This window comes from Salvia splendens, chromosome 18 (assembly GCF_004379255.2).
Source record: "Salvia splendens isolate huo1 chromosome 18, SspV2, whole genome shotgun sequence".
NCBI lineage: Eukaryota > Viridiplantae > Streptophyta > Magnoliopsida > Lamiales > Lamiaceae > Salvia > Salvia splendens.
The window spans coordinates 2,752,094-2,773,888 of record NC_056049.1 but is presented as its reverse complement, the minus strand read 5'-3'; the positions used below and the strand labels follow the sequence as shown (position 1 = coordinate 2,773,888).

Here is a 21,795-nt window from a genome sequence, read left to right as displayed (position 1 = left end):
CAGCTTCCACATATGTCCATGTGTGGAATTTTTCTCTGATTTGAGAGAGTCAACTGGGACAGTTATACTTGGGAACAATCAAGTATGTCATGTTGAAGCTATAGGGAATGTAAAACTCAGGCTGGATAATGGCTCTGAGAAAATCTTGAGCGATGTTAGGCTGATCCCCACAGTGAAGAGAAACCTTATATCACTAGGGATGCTTGAGAAGAAGGGGTGCACTTTTGAGTCCTCGGATGGAGTGATGAAAATCAAGAAGGGGGCCACTGTGATTATGCATGGAGAGAGGAAGGGAAGCCTCTATTACTTGTGTGGAGCTGCAGTCAGGATCAGGGGCAGTCAACTGAACAACATTGTGCCAGAATCTGTGAAAACTTGGCACATGAGACTCGGGCATCCAGCAGCTGGGAGCATTAAGGAGTTGATTAAAAAGGGAGTTATTCATGGGCTGGAAAGCAAGAATGGTGAGCCATGTGAAGAGTGTATTCTTGGCAAGTCAAAGAAGCTCCCTTATCCAAAAGGTAAACATCTATCACAAGCACCTCTTGATTATGCACATAGTGATTTGTGGGGACCCTCCCCTGTGAATTCAGTTGGAGGAGGGAGGTATTATATGACCATAATAGATGATTATTCCAGAAAAATATGGCTATATATCTTGAAGGAAAAATCTGAGGCCTTTACTAAGTTTAGAGATTGGTGCATTATGGTTGAAAGAGAGAAAGGCAGATCTCTGGGCTGTCTGAGGACAGACAATGGACTCGAATTTTTGTCAAAAGAATTTGATAGATTCTGCCAGGATAGAGGGATCAGACGCCACAAAACCGTTCCACTAAACCCCCAACAAAATGGGGTGGCAGAAAGGGCAAACCGCACCATATTAGAGAGAGTAAGGTGTATGTTGCTCAGTTCAGGAATGGAGAAGAAATTTTGGGCTGAAGCTGCTGCAACTGCTGTGAAATTATTGAATAAATGTCCCTCTTCAGCCATTGAGAGTGACACTCCAGACTTTAAATGGTATGGGACATATGGAAACTACTCAGATCTCAAGATATTTGGCTGCCAAGCCTATGCACACCTCAAGCAAAGTAAGCTGGATGCAAGGGCAGTGAAATGTGTGCTTCTGGGATACCAACCTGGTGTAAAGGGATACAGGCTTTGGAGCATTGAACCTGGAAATCACAAGATCATTGTGAGCCGAGATGTAGTCTTCAATGAGTTTGTGATGCCCTTCAATAAGTCACAAGGTTCTGCAAAGGCTGCTGCAGTATCTGATGAAGCTATGAGATCTGGAATACAGCCTGAGGTGGAGCCTGAAGTGGAGTCTGAAGAGGTGGTTCCAGGTGGAGCAAATGATGGAAATATTGATCAGCCACAAGAAGGGTCAGATGCAGAGACTGAGGATCTCAGCCAATATCAGTTAGCTCGAGATAGAGTCAGGAGAAAGAATGTCAAAATGCCAGCCAGATATGCTGACTCAGAGATGCTTTACTTTGCATTATGTGTAGCTGAGGAGGTGGAGTTTGGGGAACCAGCCACATATAAAGCTGCCATGGAATGCAAAGAAAGAAGTGAGTGGATGAAAGCCATGGTTGAGGAGATAGACTCCTTGCTGAAAAATGGGACATGGATATTGGTAGACAAAGTTGAAGGAAGAAGGATTGTGAGCTGCAAGTGGATATTCAAAAAGAAATTGGAGTCGGCTGATAATGTGAAAATCAGATACAAGGCTAGACTTGTAGCAAGGGGCTTCACACAAGAGTATGGAGTTGATTATAGTGAGGTCTTCTCTCCTGTGGTGAAGCACACATCCATAAGAACTCTCTTGGCAGTGGTTGCAAGGCTGGACTGGGAGCTGGAGCAGCTCGATGTGAAAACGGCTTTTTTGCATGGAGATTTGGTGGAAACAATCTTTATGCAACAGCCAGAGGGCTTTGCCAAAGCTGGGGAGGAAAACAAAGTTTGTCTATTGAAAAAGAGTATATATGGCCTCAAGCAAGCTAGTAGGCAATGGCATATCAAGTTTGATAATCATATCTTGGCAAATGGCTTCACTAGATCGAAATATGATGAATGCGTTTATATCAAGAAGAAAGGGGGTCTGGTGGTGGCTTATTTGCTCTTGTACGTGGATGATATGCTAGTTGCTGGTTCAAGCAAGAAGGTGATTCAAGAGATCAAAGAGGATCTGAAGTCAGCATTTGATATGAAAGATCTTGGGAATGCTAGAAGGATCTTGGGCATGAACATTGTTAGAAATAGATCCAAGAAGGAGATTTGGTTGAACCAGTCTGATTACATTTCGAGATTGGTCAGAAAGTTCAAGATGCAAGACACAAAACCTACAGCAACTCCTCTGGCCCAACACTTCAGATTGTCTGTTGAGCAGAAGCCACAAACTGAGGAAGAGAGAGCTGAGATGCAGAAAGTCCCTTATGCCAATATTGTGGGGAGTATCATGTATGCAATGATCAGCTCGAGGCCAGATGTGGCTCAAGCCATCAGTGTAACCAGCAGGTTCATGAGTGACCATGGCAAGGAGCATTGGTCAGCCTTGAAGTGGATATTAAAGTACTTGAATGGAGCAGGAAACCTTGGGATCCTGTTCAAGGGAAATGAGGAGGTAAAAGGGGATGCGTTGGTGGGTTATTGTGATAGTGATTATGCTGGGAATATTGACAGTAGAAAGTCCCAGTCAGGTTACATTTTCACCCTATATGGAAGTGCAGTGAGCTGGAAATCCAGCTTGCAAAGTGTGGTTGCATTGTCCACCACAGAGGCCGAATATATGGCCTTGGTAGCAGCTGTGAAAGAGTCATTTTGGTTGAAGGGGATAGCTGCAGATTTTGGTGTTAGTCAGAAGGCAGTAGCCATTGGTTGTGACAACCAAAGTGCCATCAGCTTAGCTAAGAACAATGTGTTTCATGAGAGGAGCAAGCACATAGATGTGCGTCTGCATTTCATTCGTGAAGAGATAGAGAAGGGAAGGGTGAAGGTGTTTAAGGTAGACACCTTGGAAAATCCAGCCGACATGCTCACCAAAACCTTACCGAGGGAGAAGTTTGAGTTGTGTTTGAAGTTGGTTGGGATGTGTAAAAGAAGTTGATCACTCAGCAAATAATATTCAAGGTGGAGATTGTGAATAATGATTATTAGTTGCTGAGTGTGAGGAAAATAGTAAAGTTACGAGCTGCCGAGAAGAGTCCCGAGCTGCCGAGAAGAGTCCCGAGCTGCCGAGAAGAGTCCCGAGCTGCCGAGAAGAGTCCCGAGCTGCCGAGAAGAAGGTCACAGCTCCCGAGCTTCAGGAGCCGTCCGATCAAGCGCGCCATCTGCAAGATTGAATGTCAACCGTAGATTCAACTAGCCGTTGGATTTGTAACAGTTTTTTGTGTTTGTTTCAGCTTTCTAGTTTGTTAGTTGTTAAGCTCTCTTATTCGGTTCTCATACATAAGAACGAGAGAGAGATGTTTTCAGTTTGTAACAAATAACATCCACTTTAGATTTTTCTCAAGAAAGCTTTCCAAATTTTTCCCAAAGTGTGTTCATCATTCTTGTTCATTGATTCTTGATTGTGTTTCTCGATACTATTCTAACAATAATGCAACAATATATTTTATGATCCGATGTGGGAAAAATATTATTAATAACAAAATCAATGTAAAGTTGCCAAATTATGTAGTTGTCTGTCTTGGAAGTGAACATTGCTGCACTGCTAAGAAAGTGAACCTCATATTATGTTGCCAATTAATCTGTTGTGTAAAAGAAACTTAGAAGACACATGAAAGATGAGTAGTCTTTGGCTTCAATAATTTTTATATATGGCTCACCATTTCGATTCTGGAATTCCAAAAATGTTGTTTTTAAGAGGAATTTCTGCTTATTTCGATGTTGAATTAGGTAGCTGTAAAATTGATTATAGTGATATAGGAAAAAAATTGGTTGTTTAATTGGACCAACACATCTGACTTTATCAGGCAAGCGACACACCGGCCTGTTATCCTTCCACTGCTGAAAGCGGGAAGTGGTCGTTGCTCTGTGAAACCAGCCTAACGCAGTGCCCTCCACTCTACAGGCCAAGAAGCCCATGCCTTCGCACAAGCCCCGTAAGCCCAACTCCCAGCTTGGAACAGGCAGGCCAGAATAAGCACCACAAAGCCCAGCCAGTTGGTTCGGGCCAATATCCAACCAATTTAGTACCCCCACTTGGGTTACAAGCCAACGTTACAAGGCCCAGCGATATACACATTCATTTAACTCATTTATATACTACAGCAACTTACGTTATGGTGTCGATGTGGGATAATACACAAGAAACTTTGAAGTTACTAATTTTGGTGAATAAACACCTAGAATTAAGAGCTCGATGTTTTTTTCCTTAAAAAGAGTCTATTGTTACATGATGTTGTTTAGTCTGACAAAATTCAAACACCAAAATGGTCTATATTCCTTTATGTGCTTGTTTGTTTGGTTCTCTCTTTCTCAAAATATCTCACAAACTTCAAATTCATACATACCCATGAAACATAGGATTTACTTGTGCCCGTGTGTCTTGCTTGGTCGGGCCTAACGCAGAGCGACTGGTACAAGTAGCACTGGACAAACCCTCTCCACTTCATCGACACGCCAGACCAAGCCTGCAACTTCAAGTATCAAAGTAAGTAAACAAATTAAATCATCCTAACAACACCACATGCACATTCAAGGAAATTTTACTCATGTAAGTTAACCTTATATCCTTTGCCTAAAACTAAACCTTAATCCCATCATTCATATATATGACCAAAAATCAAAATTTACTTGCAAAATCCAGGGAATCTGGACCAGTGATCTTGCCACCTGGAAGGAATGTAGTCACCTAGCTTCTTTTGTCAACAAGTAAGTATATCAAATGCAAGAAACTATGAATGTAGTAGTAATGTTGGTGTTCATAATCTTAATGTGTATATATATATATATATATATATATATATATATATATATATATATATTTGCAGGTATGCTGCTGAGAGTTTGGACACGGCTTGCAAATGGGGATACAAAGGCGTTGAGTCAGGGGAGACTCTTTCGGGTGGGGGGGCGTTTTCGGATAAAAAACGAACCCTCAATGGGTCTGCAATAATCACAACCCCATCACCAGTACAAATTATAGAAAAAGTTCTTTCAACATTTCGAATACGAAATACTTAGATTATACAGTCTCTACTGAAACCTAGAGATAAGAGGACTTGTTGCTACTTGATTACTCAACTTTCTTACAAACTAACACCCATCACTTTCCATTGCATTATTTGTGTGTGTATCATCTAACATCAGTATTTATTTTTCCTTTTTAATGATTTGTGTATTCAATATCGGATGTTATTCCACAAAAGTAATTAACACCAATTTCCTTTTTCGTCCGTCCACATTTAATTGACACCATTAATGTAGTAATGGACTCCACAATCTACTAACTTATCACTCTTAAATTTTATTATAAAACTAAGACTCTAATTCACTAATTTTTTCAACTCATTTTCCATTAGTATTTCTTAAAACTCGAGTCGAGTCGAGTCAAATGGACTCAATTAATCGTGGATGTAGGGAGTAACTTATAGTCCATAGTCCATACTTACGTTGTAGCGAATTAAGCTAGGAGTATCATTTATTTGCATTACACCAACTATAAAATATGTGGATAGAATACAATTTTTTTAAGAGACAGAATTTTAATAAGTACTTATTGAATTAAGTATAAAAGAGAATATAGTAAATGACAGAATCAAGTAGGTGAAAAAAATAAAATAAAAAAGAATAAGTATATGTGAGGGAATGAAGTGTGTGAAAAAATAATGTAAGAAAACATAACGTAGGCGTGCAAAAGTTATATTTTGTTAGATTTCGCGCAAAAAAAAAACAACCTTATTCACTCAGGTATCTAGGGATGTCAATATAGCCCGCAACCCGTGGGCTGGCCCGAATAGCCCGCCAAATTTATAAGTTTAGGGCTGTAAATTTCTAGCCCGATTAGCCCGCACCCGATTAACCCGCGACCCGTTAGGGCTAGACCCGAAAACCCGATGGGCTGGCCCGAAAACCCAATTTTATTAATATAATAATTGATAAATAAATTAAAAACTTCTCACTTAAAAAAATATTTAAATTTCTAAAACATACATTAAAATTTCACGAAATATTTCAAAATTTAGTATTTGATCATGTTTATGATTGAGTTTGACCATATATCTCAAATTTATCATAATTAAATATTTTACATTTTATGAATATAACTAATTTTCATCATTATTTATTGGATTGATCGCATGTTAATCTTATCGGTAGCAACCCGATTAACCCGTTGGGCTAGCCCGAAACCCGAGCTTTTAGGGTTACGGTTGAACTTTTACAACCCGAAAGAATTCACAACACGATTAGCCCGCACCCGATTGACCCGCAACCCGAGTAGGGCCGGCCCGAAACCCGATGGGCCAGCCCGATTGACATCCCTACAAGTCTCAAAGCTGGGTGACGAGGTTGGTTAACCCACCATCATTTATTTAATTACGAGGATCAGAAAATTCCATCAAATTCAGTTTATAGAATCTGTCATTTCTTAAAACATTATTATGTTAATTTGTCATTAAATATCTCATTTTGTAGTATTTGTCATTATGTCTCATTCTATTTTTACTAGGTACTAAAATATGCACTTATATTCCATTAACTCACATTTCATTATAAAATTAAAACATATATAGAAATGAAACATATGCTTCACATACTTATAACATTTTTCACTAAAGTATCGTTACTTTTCTTAAAACTCGAGCAGCCAAATAATATGAGCGTCAATCTCATCCCCGAGAAATAGGACGAGTATTGGTAGACGGGGAGAGCATTAGTAAGAGCATCTCCAGTGGGCGGACATCCCACTAGGACATCCACTAGGACATCCCCAAAACACCTCCTGCCACGTCACTAGGACTTCCCATCCCACTGCCACGTCACTAGGACATCTCCTGCACAATCCGCTCTTCCCACTAGGACATCTCGCAATAAAAAAAATCATACATTCACAAATAAAACAATTTACATTTACGGAAATAAAATTTGACCGAGAATACGAACGGGAAAAATTAACAACTTCATCGGAAAAAACATACATGATTCGAAAAAAAAAATTACATACTAATAAAAAAAACTTCATACATTATCACGTCAACCCCTCCGAGTCCAAACCTCTTCGATGATATCCTGCTGAAGTCGAACATGGGCATCTGTTTGCCGCATGTCGGCAAATGCACGCAGCCGCGCGACCTCTCCATGAGGTACCCCCATATTCACATTTGCGGTGGCCACGCCGTGACTTGGACCTGCACCCGTATCATCTTCGTTGGTCCACTGAGTCAGTTCCGCAACTTCATTTTCGACAATCATGTTGTGCATTATGATACTTGCGTACATGATATCGCCGATGTTGGGAATATACCACTGCCGTGCAGGACCCTTCACAACCGCCCACCGACTCTGGAGCACACCAAATGCCCGCTCCACATCCTTGCGCGCTGCTTCCTGACGGCTCGCAAAGTATGTCTTCTTTTGTCCGAGCGGATGCTTGATTGACTTCACAAAGACGGGTCAGTTTGGGTATATCCCATCCGCCAAATAGTACCCCATATTATGCTGGTTGCCGTTGGCGACGAAACTGATGGCGGGACCAACGCCATTGCACTGAGCGTTGAACAGGGGCGACGACTGGAGAACGTTGATGTCGTTGTTGGACCCGGCGACTCCAAAATAAGCATGCCATATCCACGGCCGGTAGTCAGCTACATCTTCAAGGATCATCGTGGGATGCTTGGGCAGTTCTTCCACTCCCAATGCATACAATCTATGCTGCCCAACATCCCAGGGAACCCGTGCACCGACCCATGCATATCTATCAGCATCTGACAGTCTTCGGGGCTCGGACTCCGAAGATACCGTTCCCCGAATATCGCTCTCACGCCCGCGCAAAAATTCTGCAGACACTCGACGGCTGTCGACTCGCCAATGTGGAGGTACTCGTCGAACATGTCGGTCGCGCCTCCATACGCCAGTTGTCTGATTGCGACAGTGCACTTCTGCAAGGGCGTGAGTCCGGGTTTGCCAGCTGCATCCTCTCTGATCCTAAAATACAGGTATCTTCTCTCTAGAGCACCCATGATGTGCAGAAACAGCGGACGATGCATCCTAAAGCGTCGCCGGAATAAGGCTTCCCCAAAACGCGGTTGCGGAGCGAAGTAGTCTGCATACAACCGAATATGTGCTGCAATGTGGTCACGGGGTACTTGAGTTCGACGATGGATCGGCCGAGGTACCGCCGCCTGCTGCCGCCGCTGCAACCTCTGTTGTAGCAGCCTCTCTATCGCACCTTCAACAGCGACCTCCAACTCATTCTCGCTATCACTTTCACTAGACATTCTAGATATACTTGAAATTAGAGATGTAGAGAGAGAAACTTGTTAACACAAGTGGTGCGAATGAAATAAAATTCAACGAGCCGTATATATAGAGTTTAAAAAAAAAATTAAAAAACGGGACGTCCGACTGGACGCTACAATGGCGGACGTCCGCCCGCCCGTCGCCAGGACGTCCGAGGACACCCGACGTCCTCACGGGACGTCCGTATCCGACCCTAAACGCCACAATGGCGGACGTCCCGGTCGCCCGTCGCGACGTTCGACCGGATGTCCGACCGGACGTCCGCCATTGGAGATGCTTTAAGGCATATTCCCACCGCACACATCGATCAATAGGGTTTATAGCCAACGTATCTATATACAGTAACATTTTTAAGCGTATAAAACCAACCTCCATTAAGATTTTAGCATTGGCAGAATTTTGACAGTAAGCAAAATTTGTCATGCTGCGAATCCACCAGGTATCTCACCAAACTTTCTTCTTCGCAAGGATTTGCATTTTTCAGCATTTTGTAAGCTTCGTTTCTGCAAAATGTCGGTATTTAATCACTAATCATATGCTCAATTTTAATTATTCATCATCGGAGATTAAGATTGCTTTTCATTTCATTATTTCCGCTTTTTTGGCGTCGAAAAGTATGCATTCCGCCAATCAGGAAAGCTCATAGACTTGCGATCGTTTCCTCTCGCATAAACCCTTCGTTAAACCCTACAAACATTTATACACATTTTTATATGCTTACATTATGTATTAGGTGCGAATTTCTGCTCGCGCCGAGTAGATCTAAGTTCTAACCAACTCTGTGTTGGTTTGTGTGCATTTCTGGTTGCTTAATTTCGTTTTATCGCCACTAGTTGTTTGTTTTTTTTAAATCAGTGATGAACTCTGTTTTGAGCTGATTCCTTTCGTCATATGATCAGTTGTTGGATGAGTTTTTGAAGAAAGTAATCGGACTAAGCGCCCATGCTCTGCCGATTTTTTTTGTTTTTTATATATTTAAATTCTCGTATTGCTGATAGTTATCGTTCTGTTAGAACAGAAAGGTTGTTTGCTAAACATAGCTTATCATTTTCATAGTAGAAGTAGGAGTCTGGATGTATGCTTCTACCATTTAGACTGGGATTGAGTATATTTTTTGTCAAGATTTCGTCGGTAAGACTACTTCATCTCAGAAATGATAGATTGTTTGTTGGTAGATCAGAACTAGTTTTGTGTTTTCTTGAGCAATCCTCTGTTGTTTCATGTATGAAATTGGAAATGGTAAAGTTTCTAGATGCTGTTTTATTGATAGTATTTCATGAGGCTTACAATGAATTTTGGTGCTTATTGCTTTTTAGTTAATGTCTTTTTAGATCACAGTCTTTACTTCTCCATGTTCTTTGGAGTTTAACGTTCTTCCATGATATAACTGGTGCTTGAACATTTTGTGCTGTAAAACTTGTAGAGGAATCTATTCCAGTTGTCTTCGTGCTCCAAAATGGTGTTGGCGAGGATAGCTAGAAACGGCTGCCAACAATCCGGAGGTGCAACAGGTAGATATGCTAGAGTAGGGAGCATGCTCGGTGAGGAATCATCATCTGTAAGCAAGTTTCATTCACCTGTCAGTGGGAGATTTACAGCTTTCAAACAAAATGTCACACCACATAGCAGCAATCTCCCATTTTTCTCGACCACTGGTGGGCTTCCCGCTCTAGCTCTTGGCAGTAGGGGGGTGAGGACAACCCCTCGATATGAATATGCTCACGCACAAGCTGCAGTCGAGGAATCTGATTCAGAATGTGAGAATCTTAAGTATCCTACCCTTGAAGCAACAAAGCCCGGTGAGAAGCCTCGGGTGGTTGTTATTGGCAGTGGGTGGGCAGCGTGTCGATTCCTTAAAGGGCTCAATACCAAGGTATATGAAGTTGTTTGTATATCGCCTAGGAATCACATGGTCTTCACGCCTTTGCTTGCCTCAACTTGCGTTGGAACCTTGGAGTTCCGTTCCGTAGCAGAGCCTGTTAATCAGATACAGACAGCTTTAGCGAAGGAACCGAACTCTCATTTTTTCCTTGCTTCGTGCAATGGTCTGGACACGGACAAGCATGAAGTAAGTAGCTTCGTATATTCATGTTATGTATTTGAGTTGATTCAGAAGTACCATCTAATGACATTCAATCTACCTTTACCATATCAGGTGTTGTGTGAGACAGCAGCTGATGGTGGAGAAACACACCGATTCAAAGTTGCGTACGACAAACTGGTAATTGCTTCAGGAGCCGAACCAGTGACCTTCGGCATCAAGGGAGTCGAAGAACATGCTTTTTTTCTGCGGGAGGTATCTCATGCGCAGGAAATAAGGAAGAGGCTTCTTCTAAACCTGATGCTCTCTCAATATCCAGGTGGTCTTTTATGTATATAAATGATGATTTGGGTGTTCTAATTGCTCTTGTACTAACTTTAATGGACGTTGGTGCAGGCGTGTCAGAGGAAGAAAAGGAGAGGCTACTGCACTGTGTTGTGATTGGTGGAGGACCTACTGGTGTGGAATTTAGTGGAGAGTTGAGCGATTTTATTATCAGAGATGTTTGCCAGAGGTATGCTCATGTCAAAAACTACATACAAGTGACTCTCATTGAGGTATGCCCACTCGTTGTCTTAGCTCATTAACTTGTCCTTTTTCATACTATATCTTCACCGTTTCACTATTTTCTTATTAGGCAAATGAGATTCTATCATCATTTGACGTCGGATTAAGGCATTATGCAACAAAGCACTTGACAAAGGTAATTTTCAAGCACTTATCCCTTTTGGTTGGAAGTATATCGATACTTAATCTTTGTTTACCCAAATCAGTGTGGTGTGCGCCTTGTGCGTGGGGTCGTTAAAGAGGTGCACCCAAATAAGATAGTTCTCAGCGATGGAAGCGATGTTCCTTATGGTCTCCTAGTTTGGTCTACCGGAGTTGGTCCCTCGAAACTTGTAAAGTCACTCTCACTCCCCAAGGCTCCCGGTGGAAGGTAATACTACTGAATCGATCCTTTTGTTCTGGGTTCATCGCAGATTATATGAAACGGGATATATTGCAGGATTGGTATCGATGACTGGCTTCGAGTCCCATCAGTCGAAGATGTGTTCGCCATTGGTGACTGCGCTGGATTTGTTGAAGGGGTCGGGAGGCCAGTGCTTCCCGCTCTAGCTCAGGTGAGACTTATTCATCACTCATCTTCTTCATTTGCTACCAAACTCAAAGCTAGAGACATACTATATATTATCATCTAGAAGGAGAAAATGATGCAGAATATATACCATCTATATTGATCAGGTTGCGGAGCGGCAAGGGAAGTATTTGGTTGAGCTGTTCAACAGAGTGGGGAAACAGGGAGGCGGCAAGGCCTCGTCTGGAAAAGATGTTCCTCTCGGTGACCCGTTCATCTACAAGCATCTCGGAAGCATGGCGTCTGTGGGACGCTACAAGGCCTTGGTCGATCTCCGCCAGTCCAAGGTAACTTTCACGACATTCTACTTCAAGAAATGCGCTCAAAATAACAAGTTTTTCATGGGAATACATCTTGGTGTGGCAGGATGCAAAGGGTTTATCATTAGCCGGCTTCCTAAGCTGGTTCATCTGGCGCTCGGCCTATCTCACGCGAGTGATCAGCTGGAGAAACAGATTTTACGTTGCCATCAACTGGGCAACCACACTCGTTTTCGGCAGAGACAACTCCAGGATCTAATGTTGCAGCAACTACTACAACTTGAATTCTATGATGTTCTATTTCTCTATACTACGTGCAAAAGAAAACACATTGAGCAGCAGAAGCTCCATGCAATATAAACTAAATATTCATAAGTTCAATAAAATTTTTTCGTTATATCGTCACAATCTCAAGTTACTGAGAAAAACTCAACTATACAAGAATTTACAAATTACCAGACAACATAGGTACCTTCCTTCCCCTTATCTAAACTTAAACCTCTGCCCACAATAAATCAAGGCTGGGTTGTTCCTAAACACAAGTGGAATATGGATATTCTAAGTCTAACTCAAAAGAGCATCCGTTCTTCTTGTGAAAGCTGAGAACGATAAGAACCATACCATAATCCAGCCATATAGTACGACGACTTTAAATATACAAGTCATTTACCTGACATGGGAATCGTAGGGATCAAATAGGTGGTCAGGGATAATCACTGGCAACTTATCAATGTACATAAACAGCCTCTTCAAATTCTCCCTTGTTATGGCAGCCATGTCTATCACGTCCTTGTTTTCAAGAAGCACCCATAGATCACTGGAGTTTACCCTCTTTAAGCTGTCACGACAGAAAGGGCAAGATTGCGATCTTGAACGCCTGCAATTAGAATTATAAGTTGTTTAGTGGAGAGAAATCAAAGCAATCGACACTAAACAGTTACGGAACTGGCACAGTCTCACATCATTGCATGTGCTCCAAAGTAACATATGGGCTTTAGACCTGCCTAGTTTCACCCAAAAGAAACCCCGAGGAGAAGAGAGTTAACCCAGCCTAACAGAAAACAGAGAGCAACATGCACAGAATAGGAAAACAACAGCACTTCAATACTTCAAGATGATAACTAAATAATCAACGTGACTTAAAGTTTATTGCTAAGCGAAGACACCGTTTGATGTGTAGTTCTCTACAAGGATACATGACGCAACCATATGATGGACTGGAAAAGCAATAAATCCAATCCAGCAACAAAGATATGTTTCTAACTTTCTACAAAGAACTTATGAAAATGTTTAAACAAAGCAGTAGCATACCATTCTCTGTAGCATTTGAGGCAAATGGCATGGTTACAGCTGGGCAACACAATCTTGCTATTCGTCTCCATGCAAATACCGCATTCTTCTTCCCTCTCGACATCCAGTTCCCAGCAATGCCTGAGATCATCTTCATCCTTCCTTCTGTATCTCTCCAGACATACAGCTTTCTGTTTCTTATCTTCTGAATCAGTAACACCTTTCTGAAGTTGCATTAAAGATGGATATATAACAGCTGTGCACAATGGTATACTTCTTTTTCAGAACAGAGCTGATTATAACCGCCTTAGAAGAAATGTAATCTACTAGAAAGTAAAAAAAACAGGAAGTTTACCGTAGAACTCTCGAATGCTCGCTTTCCTCTCATGAGTGGACATAGTGGTGGTGCCGTCAGCATATACCTGTGCAATTGAACAAGAATTAAGGTGAATCGCGACAGGCATTGTAGGCAATCACATTATACAGGGCATAAGACTAACCTTATAGATTAAGATCCGCAGCAGTCCGAGAGCTCCGGCAAGGTGGCAATCAGTCCATTGAACTAGAAAAAGAAAAATGTGGGCAGCTGGACTGTATGACATTCTCATTTGAAGGCACGCGCCATCATACTCCCTCGGAAAATCAGATGCACTGTAAGGATGTTAGAACATTAATTATACTAATTCAACAGATGAAATGGTAATGGATAATCCTCAACTAATACACCAGTTTACACCTAGCAATTAACATAATTGAGGGGAAATCCAGTTGAGAGGAACTAAATCCAAATACACGATTGATTTGTGGAGGATCAATTGGAGAATAATCACAATTTTGGCAAGAGGTAATTCATACCAACAGAGTATTCTAAATTCCAATTAATATGAAATTTCCCCAAATTTTAATCCAAAATAGGAGTGGAGCAGAAAAAAAAATGAGAAAAACAATTACACTTCAAGAGAAATACATCTGAGAAGTAAAATAAAAGTAGTGACTCGAAACCTGAAAATGATGATTATTGATACCAATACGACAAGCTGAAGCAACAGATAAAGTGAAAGCCAAACCATCATCATTCATTAATTACAAAAATTGCCATATCATATGCAGAATCTGGATTCTAATCATCACACCAGCACAAAGAGCGTTTTCGATTTCATAGAAATTTTATAAATAAATACTCCATCTATCCCACATAATTTGACTCAGTTTTCCATTTTGGGCCGTCCCACATAATTTGACTCATTTCACTTTTACTATTTTTTTATAGTGGACCCCACATTCCACTAACTCATTCTACTCACATTTAATTATAAAACTAATATATAAAAGTGGGACCCACCTTCCACTAATTTTTTCAACTCACTTTTCATTACATTTCTTAAAATCCGTATCCGGTCAAAGTGTCCCAAATTATGTGGGACGGAGGGAGTATATTATAGCTCCAAACACAGAACCGCAACTAAAAATTTCCGACGAATAAGCGAAAAAGCACAAAAAAAAACCATAAAATTGCGTTAATTCAAAAATAAACTGTAGAAAACAAAAAATCGAGCGATAAATTTGTTTGATCACGAGAAGCTCCAATTAATCCAACGAAAAAAAAAAGAGGCAGAGGGAATGGAAAAAAAGCTTTACTCACAGAGTATTAGCATGCTGAATATCGGCTTCAAGGACTTTGAGTGAGTCTCTGAAAGACTTTCGTATTGGACTTCCGCCGCTCACATACATCTCTTCTCCTACGAAATTTTTCCTTTTCCCCTGATATATTTCGAGGATCAAACAATCATCAGCGCTTATTAAAAACGGAAACTTTCAACTCCGTCGAAAATTGAAAATTGAACTTGGATTGGATTGGATAGATGTTTCTGGAGATGTTTGATTTCTCTCACTCTCACTCTCACTCTCACTCTCGCACTCTCAAATTTGGAGCTTTCATCTCTGGATATATGAGAGAGGAATAGATAAAGGGGACACGTAGACAGGAGCGGGTGAGTAATGATAATTGCCATTTTTATAATTTTGTTTTTAATTGCATCAAATAATAGTTTAATAATTACTGTTATTAATCATTCTAGCATATCTTTCAATAGTATTGATCTAATTAAATTATGCCATAAGTATTAGGGTAGTTTCTTCGTAAAATTGTTTTCTATAAAAGTATTGATATTGTATTTTACAATAATTAATTGTCATTTCTGATATTATTGGAAACATGTCATACTTTATCCGTCCACAAACAATGTATTTATTGTTTTTGTTTGTCCATAAAATTTAATCTCTTTTTATTTACATAAGTTTTTTTCTTTTATTCTCATTACTAATATTTCATCTATTTTATCAATTATGGATTGTATTAAAACTCATATCGTTTACTAATAAGATTATTAATAGTAGACGAAGAGAATAAAAGTATGATTATTGGCAGTAGAGGAAGAGAATAATTAAAAGTTGATGGTATGATTATACCATGTCATGGTATTTCATAATTATTCTAGTTCTCCAAATAAAATCTTAATAGCTTTTGGTTCTAATTTAATAGATTATTATATGGTAGTATTATATTATTTGATTCACCTAATCATACCTTATCTTAGTATTGACCTAAATTTAAATTCGGCAAGCTTATCATACTTTTATAATTTATTTAAATAAAGTTAATTATTGGCATTTTATAGCTTATCCATACTTATAGCGTTATCAAAAGGCAAACTATATTATGTTGTCAATTTCCACATAATTTTAATGAATTGACTACATAAAAAGATACAATCATACATTTGTTTCATAGTATGTTATAGACGCATGATATATAACAAGAACTAGTTTGTAATCTGAATACGAATATTCTAAAGGATTATAATTTCACAATTATTAGTAAACACAAATTTAAATTATAATGTCTGGTGTTGGCCTATCCACAAAGAAACCATTATAATTGTTTATTTTAATTGAAAAGATATGGATGGTAGTAATTAAATTTTAAGCCACTCTCTTTGTACAGAAAAAATCTAAACCTCTCTTTCTATATACAGATAAAATCTTGTTATCATAGTTAAGTAACATAATGCAGCTTTTATTGGATTCTTCCCATCCAAATTTAACATTGATGTGAGATGAAGCAATATTTATTAGTGAATAGTTGATAAGTGGGACAAAATCAGATGTCGTTTTATCCATAATCCACAGCCACACTATAGCACACCTCTTTTATCAATACTCAATAAATTACTAATAAATTATCCAATATAATTATTTTAAGTCTGTTCAATTCCAACTTGAAGTTAATAATTATAAGTAATCTTTATTAAATTAATAGGATTACAATCCCTCTCTTGTAATAAGTAGAGCCTCTTCATAAAATAATAGTATTAATAAATATTTTAACCGGTTCAAACATGAGGTCATTAACTAAATTAATAATTTTTAAAAGATTATTGTATAAATAGTTATATGATCCTATCAACATCAATACATCATAAACTAATAATCTTATGCATTTCTTTATTTAATTAAATTCAAATTTTGTCGAATTTATGTCTGCACGATGAATCATACTATGATTAAATTTAAATTTGGTTGTATGTATAATACTCCATAGTTTAACTGTTTCCTCCGTCTACCTCTACCCATCCTATTTTTTCATTTTAAATCGTTTACCAATAAAAGTCTCATTTATTATTTTTGGTAATGAACCCTCACATTCCACTAATTTTATTTTAGTCATATTTTATTATAAAATTAATATATAAAAGTAAGACACATCCTCCACTAATTTTTTCCCACACTTTCTATTAATATTTCTTAAAACTCATGACATGTCAAATATGGAATTATAATCAGAGTAAATAATAAACTGTTAATACCAGTTTATTAATATGTTTCTTTAATAAGTAGTATTTCATTTGATCATGAAAATAGTCATGTTTTTTTAAAAAAAATCTCATCCATCAATATTAATGATGGAATTTTTTGCAGTTTATTAATATTGTAGTAGTACTATCTAGTAGGAGTATTCATTTACAACTTATATTTGGCTTACTATTTATATTCATTTTTCTTTCTCTTATATTTTTTTAATATTTAATTAATTATATATTAAAATTTATGTTGTTCAGTTTTTTTAGATTCTATAGAGATTTAATGGAGTATATGATTTTGTAATCTATAGAGATTTAATTTATTGAGATTCTACTTTAATCGAATCAAAAAATATTCGTGTGTCTGCCACTTTTCATGCTTTTGCAATTGGCATTGTAATCCGTGGGCGAGTTGCTTACAGCCGCTCAATGTGCGCCCATTGGTTTCAAGAAATATTCTAGTGAAAATTATATTACTCCTAAAAACTTTTTATGACTATATTGATGTTTTACTCTTTTTAATGAGTGGGGTAAATGTTCATATGGCCAGCCGTAAACTTAAAATATTAATAAAAAAAATAGTGTAATTAATGCTAAATCAACTAAATTAATTCACCTCAAAAACAGCAAACATAATAGGACAATTGTACCCTTTTACTTGATAGGTACTACTTTGATAATATGTGAGAATACGTGTAGTTGCATTCTTTAAATATTTTTAATTATTATATAGTTCATATTGGTTTTATTTTCTATTATTTTTAATTTACTTTTTTTAACCATTTTATAGTTTGATTCCATTATTCAGTAAATAGTACTTAATTTCTTTTATTATAGCATCGTAACATAATTTATTAGTAATAACTAAAAATAAGAATATCTTAAAATCTATTAATGATAAACTACTGCATTTAATCCATTTTTTATACTTCGACTGATCGTGTACTTAAACTTATCTTAAGTTCAAATGAAGGTTCAATTTCTCTCCGACTGAGTTTAATAAATGAAAAATTAAATTTGATCTTGTATTTATTTAATTAAATAATTTGGGATTTCGGTTGTTATTAGATTCAATATATCTTCGATTTAGTTGAATAATTGAAAATTTTAATTTATGTATTAAATTCGATTGGATGATTGAGTAATTCAATATATCTCGATTCAGTTGAATAATTGAAAATTTTAATTTATGTATTAAATTCGATTGGATGATTGAGTAATTCAATATATCTCGATTCAACAACTGGTTCAATTGATTTCAAATTCAGTTGAAGGATTGAAGATTTTAATTCATATTTGATTCAATTTAGGAATTGTAGATTTAAGTTAATCTCTAAATCCAGCTGAGTATTTAATTGATCAATTTGTAGATAAATCAAATTTCTAATGTTTTATTGACAATCATATTTCCGGTTGATACATCTATACTTGAATCATTTGTAAAATTACTCGAATATTTATTAAAATATTATTATTACATTATTTTTATAACTATTTTTATTCAATAATAATTTGAAATTATAACAATGTACGTATATAATATTACAAACTATAACTGTTTTTTTCTCATCGGTAATTATATTTACTGAACTATTCATCAATTTAATTTACAAAGTATAATATTCGTTTGCCACTATCTAAACATTAAGATGGTTGGTTGTAATTGAAATTATTTAGTAACAACTACCCATGTATAATATTCGTTTGTCACTATTAAAAATTTTGAACTTTGCATATAGGCAAAGTAATTAACTTCAGTAACAACCACCCATCAACCCATGTATGTCCAAAAACAAAGTAGTGATTCAAGACACAATAAAAGTCCCTTCAAACAAAATTTGATGATGATATTATGTTTTTTATTTTTAATTAAAAAAATGATGAGGTAATTATATAGTTTATTAAGTTAATTTAAATTACTGTGAGAATATAATTATTTAGAATAAAATAATTAAAAATAGAATAAAACCTTAAATTACACTCCATAAAATATAGAGTTAAGTATTTGTTTTGAAACAAATTAAAGTTACTAATTAATTTGATATATGCAAGTACTATAATTTAATAATAATTATTTTATAAGTAATTCAATCATCATCATCGGCTAGCAACTCATTTTGAATATAGGTGACTAATTTATACTATCATTATTGTCATTAGTAAGTATTATTTATCAAAGTAAAGTAGAAGTACTAAGCTTATAACTTATACTAGTATATGTCATTATTAATAGTAATTAATACTATTAAGTTATGTAGAGTATAAAGCAATAATAAACTCTTAATATTATATACTAACACTTAATATTATATACTAACACATATTGTAATCCATGTTAACAATCATAATATTAGTTGCTATTATTATAAGATAATATCACACCTTATAATTGGAAAATATTTTACTTTTATAAAATATTATGTATAATGTTATATTTTGATACTTGTCATTTATTTTTTTTATATATATTAGTATATTATATGCTACAAGGGAAGGATCTTGATTTTCTAAGAGAGTAGGAGATGGGGCGAGGAATGAGAAATTTCATGTTTTTTTTCAAATAAATTACTCTATTTTGAGATTTTACTGTATAACTTTCATACTCCTTCCGTCCCACAAAGATTGTCTCACTTTGACCGAGCATGAGTTTTAAGAAATGTAATGAAAAGTGAGTTGAAAAAGTCAGTGGAATGTGAATCTTATTTTTATATATTAATTTTATAATAAAATGTGAGTAGGAATGAGTTAGTGGAATATGAGGTCCACTACCAAAATGGTAAAAAGTGAAATGAGACAAATTTTGTGGGACAGGCGGAGATGGAAAAATGGGACAATCTTTGTGGACATAGGGAGTAATAAAATTTAAGTTGGAAACTAATTATCATACCGTGTTTAAAATAATTATGTAAACGCTACTATAATATTCAAAACAATAATTAGTAGTATATTGATTTATGAAACTATATTAAAATACACTCTATATATTTTAATATAATTAATAATCTTAAAATACTCCCTCCGTCCATAAAAAATAGGACACATTGTGAATGGCGAGTTTTAATGTGGAATTGGTAAAGTATGAGAGAAGGAAAAAAAGGGAAAAAAGTAAGAGAGAAGTAGGGTTAGTGGAATGTGGGGTCCATATTATTAGTAAAAGAGAAGGAAAAAAAAAGTAAGAGATAAGCTGTTGAAAACTTTCATTTTTTAAATGTGCTCTATTTTTCGTGGCGACCAAAAATGACAAATGTACTTTGTTTTTTATGGACGGAGGGAGTATAACATAATAATAATAATTTTATAGACTATATGATAGCGTTACAACTTATGAATTATTATTCACTTCAAATTTAGTATAATTGATAATATTAAAATATAATATGATTATATATATAGTATCACAACTTATAAATTATTATTGACTTCAACTTTAGTATCGTATAACAGTAAAATATATTTTTTAAAATAATAGTTTAATTATAATTTAAAAATCAGTGTAAAATAATTACTGAAAAAAATTACTATAAAAGAATAAATCTAGAAAAGAAACATTAAAATCGGATTGGAGAAGTTAAATTAATAAAACAACAATAATTAAATAGAGAGGGTAATAGTGTAAAGTTATTAGGACATTAAATGAGAAATTTGAATCATTAATATCTATGACATCTAAATTTACTAAAATGTCATTTTATGGCCAGCCAATATGGCTGCATAGCATTATCCTTTTATGATTTCAACTATAGACTCTAGTGATAAATAGTCTCTAGTGAAAATCCGATAAAAAGAAAAGAATGTACTCTTTCGTTTTAACTTAGAAAAAGGAAAATAATGTAAAGAAGAGAACCGACTATATATTGATAAATAGTCAATGTAAAATTATATGGATGCGTGATCGATTGCTTATTATTGTTAACTACTACTCTCTCCGTCTATCAATATAAGATCAATTTAGCTTGATATGAGTTTTATGAAATGTAGTAGAAAGTAAATGAAAAAATGGTGAAAGGTAGATCCTATTTTTATATTATAGTGAATTGTGAGTAAAATAAAGTTAATGATATGGTGTCCATTACCGAAATAGTAAAAATAATAAATGAGACATTTATTAGTGAACGAAGAGAGTATTAAAACCTAGATATTAAATCTTAAAGATCTAGAGGATCTAGTGGTGCCATGTTAAATTCATTTCGTATTAATTAATTTGAAAATGATCTTTTAGTCATATTTTATGTACATAACAGTTTTCATGATTCTCGTGATATCAACACAGTATTGTAAAATTGTCAACACAATGCCTTGAATATGTCAAGTACATTTGATTGATATTTTTTGCATTTTTTGACATTAACCTGATTATGGAAAATGTTGAAAATTCAAATAATAGTATGTAATTTTATCATCTGAGCATATGCAATTAGGATCTCGTCAGAATCCGTATAACATTACCTTTAATATGATATATGTTTTGTGAAAAAAAAATTTAAATCGAGATAGTTATATGAATTTAAAATTTTGAGATATTTTATATTACTAGTAAAAGTTAGTTATAACTAACAAAATTTGGTTTTCATTAATACCCATGGATCCTTGATTGACATTATTTACCTAACGAGTTGACATCAATACACTCTAATTGACATTGTTACAATAGCTAATTGACATCGCGTGGAATTTGACCTTTGTTTTCGGATAGAATGGACTAAATTTGGCATTAGTTATCAATTTAAGGTAAAGTTAACAGTGTAA

At 36.1% G+C, this 21,795-nt stretch overlaps 2 protein-coding genes across 4 annotated transcripts; one reads left to right on the top strand and one right to left on the bottom strand.

Moving 5' to 3' along the window:
- Window positions 1-8,814: 8,814 nt before the first annotated feature.
- Window positions 8,815-12,296, top strand: LOC121777738 (internal alternative NAD(P)H-ubiquinone oxidoreductase A1, mitochondrial-like). 3 transcript variants are annotated; one of them, XM_042175083.1, is made up of 9 exons: window positions 8,815-8,902; window positions 9,887-10,531; window positions 10,619-10,823; window positions 10,901-11,061; window positions 11,142-11,207; window positions 11,278-11,441; window positions 11,511-11,625; window positions 11,747-11,926; window positions 12,006-12,296. In XM_042175083.1, exons 1-9 carry the CDS (start codon window positions 8,885-8,887, stop codon window positions 12,156-12,158), a joined length of 1,707 nt encoding a protein of 568 aa, XP_042031017.1. In that variant the 5' UTR covers window positions 8,815-8,884; the 3' UTR covers window positions 12,159-12,296. The 3 variants fall into 3 exon arrangements, with proteins under 3 accessions (XP_042031017.1, XP_042031018.1, XP_042031016.1); XM_042175084.1 differs by lacking the exon at window positions 8,815-8,902 and adding an exon at window positions 9,090-9,196; XM_042175082.1 differs by lacking the exon at window positions 8,815-8,902 and adding an exon at window positions 9,261-9,594.
- On the bottom strand, window positions 12,246-15,160 carry LOC121777739 (E3 ubiquitin-protein ligase AIRP2-like). Its single transcript, XM_042175085.1, has 5 exons — window positions 14,832-15,160; window positions 13,690-13,840; window positions 13,545-13,611; window positions 13,211-13,445; window positions 12,246-12,776 (listed from the first exon to the last, which is right to left on the bottom strand). Exons 1-5 carry the CDS (start codon window positions 14,918-14,920, stop codon window positions 12,566-12,568), a joined length of 753 nt encoding a protein of 250 aa, XP_042031019.1. The 5' UTR covers window positions 14,921-15,160; the 3' UTR covers window positions 12,246-12,565.
- Between the last annotated feature and the right edge of the window lie 6,635 nt (window positions 15,161-21,795).

What these genes read in the sequence shown, in the direction of transcription:
- LOC121777738 (XM_042175082.1), top strand. Translation starts at nt 9,541, where the DNA reads ATGCTTCTACCATTTAGACTGGGATTGAGTATATTTTTTGTCAAGATT. An exon ending in TTTTTGTCAAGATTTCGTCG is followed by an intron (nt 9,595 to 9,886) that starts GTAAGACTACTT and finishes TAAAACTTGTAG; the next exon opens with AGGAATCTATTCCAGTTGTC. An exon ending in TCGATCTCCGCCAGTCCAAG is followed by an intron (nt 11,927 to 12,005) that starts GTAACTTTCACG and finishes TTGGTGTGGCAG; the next exon opens with GATGCAAAGGGTTTATCATT.
- LOC121777739 (XM_042175085.1), bottom strand. Translation starts at nt 14,920, where the DNA reads ATGTATGTGAGCGGCGGAAGTCCAATACGAAAGTCTTTCAGAGACTCA. An exon ending in ATTCAGCATGCTAATACTCT is followed by an intron (nt 13,841 to 14,831) that starts GTGAGTAAAGCT and finishes ACATCCTTACAG; the next exon opens with TGCATCTGATTTTCCGAGGG. An exon ending in CTCAAATGCTACAGAGAATG is followed by an intron (nt 12,777 to 13,210) that starts GTATGCTACTGC and finishes TTCTAATTGCAG; the next exon opens with GCGTTCAAGATCGCAATCTT.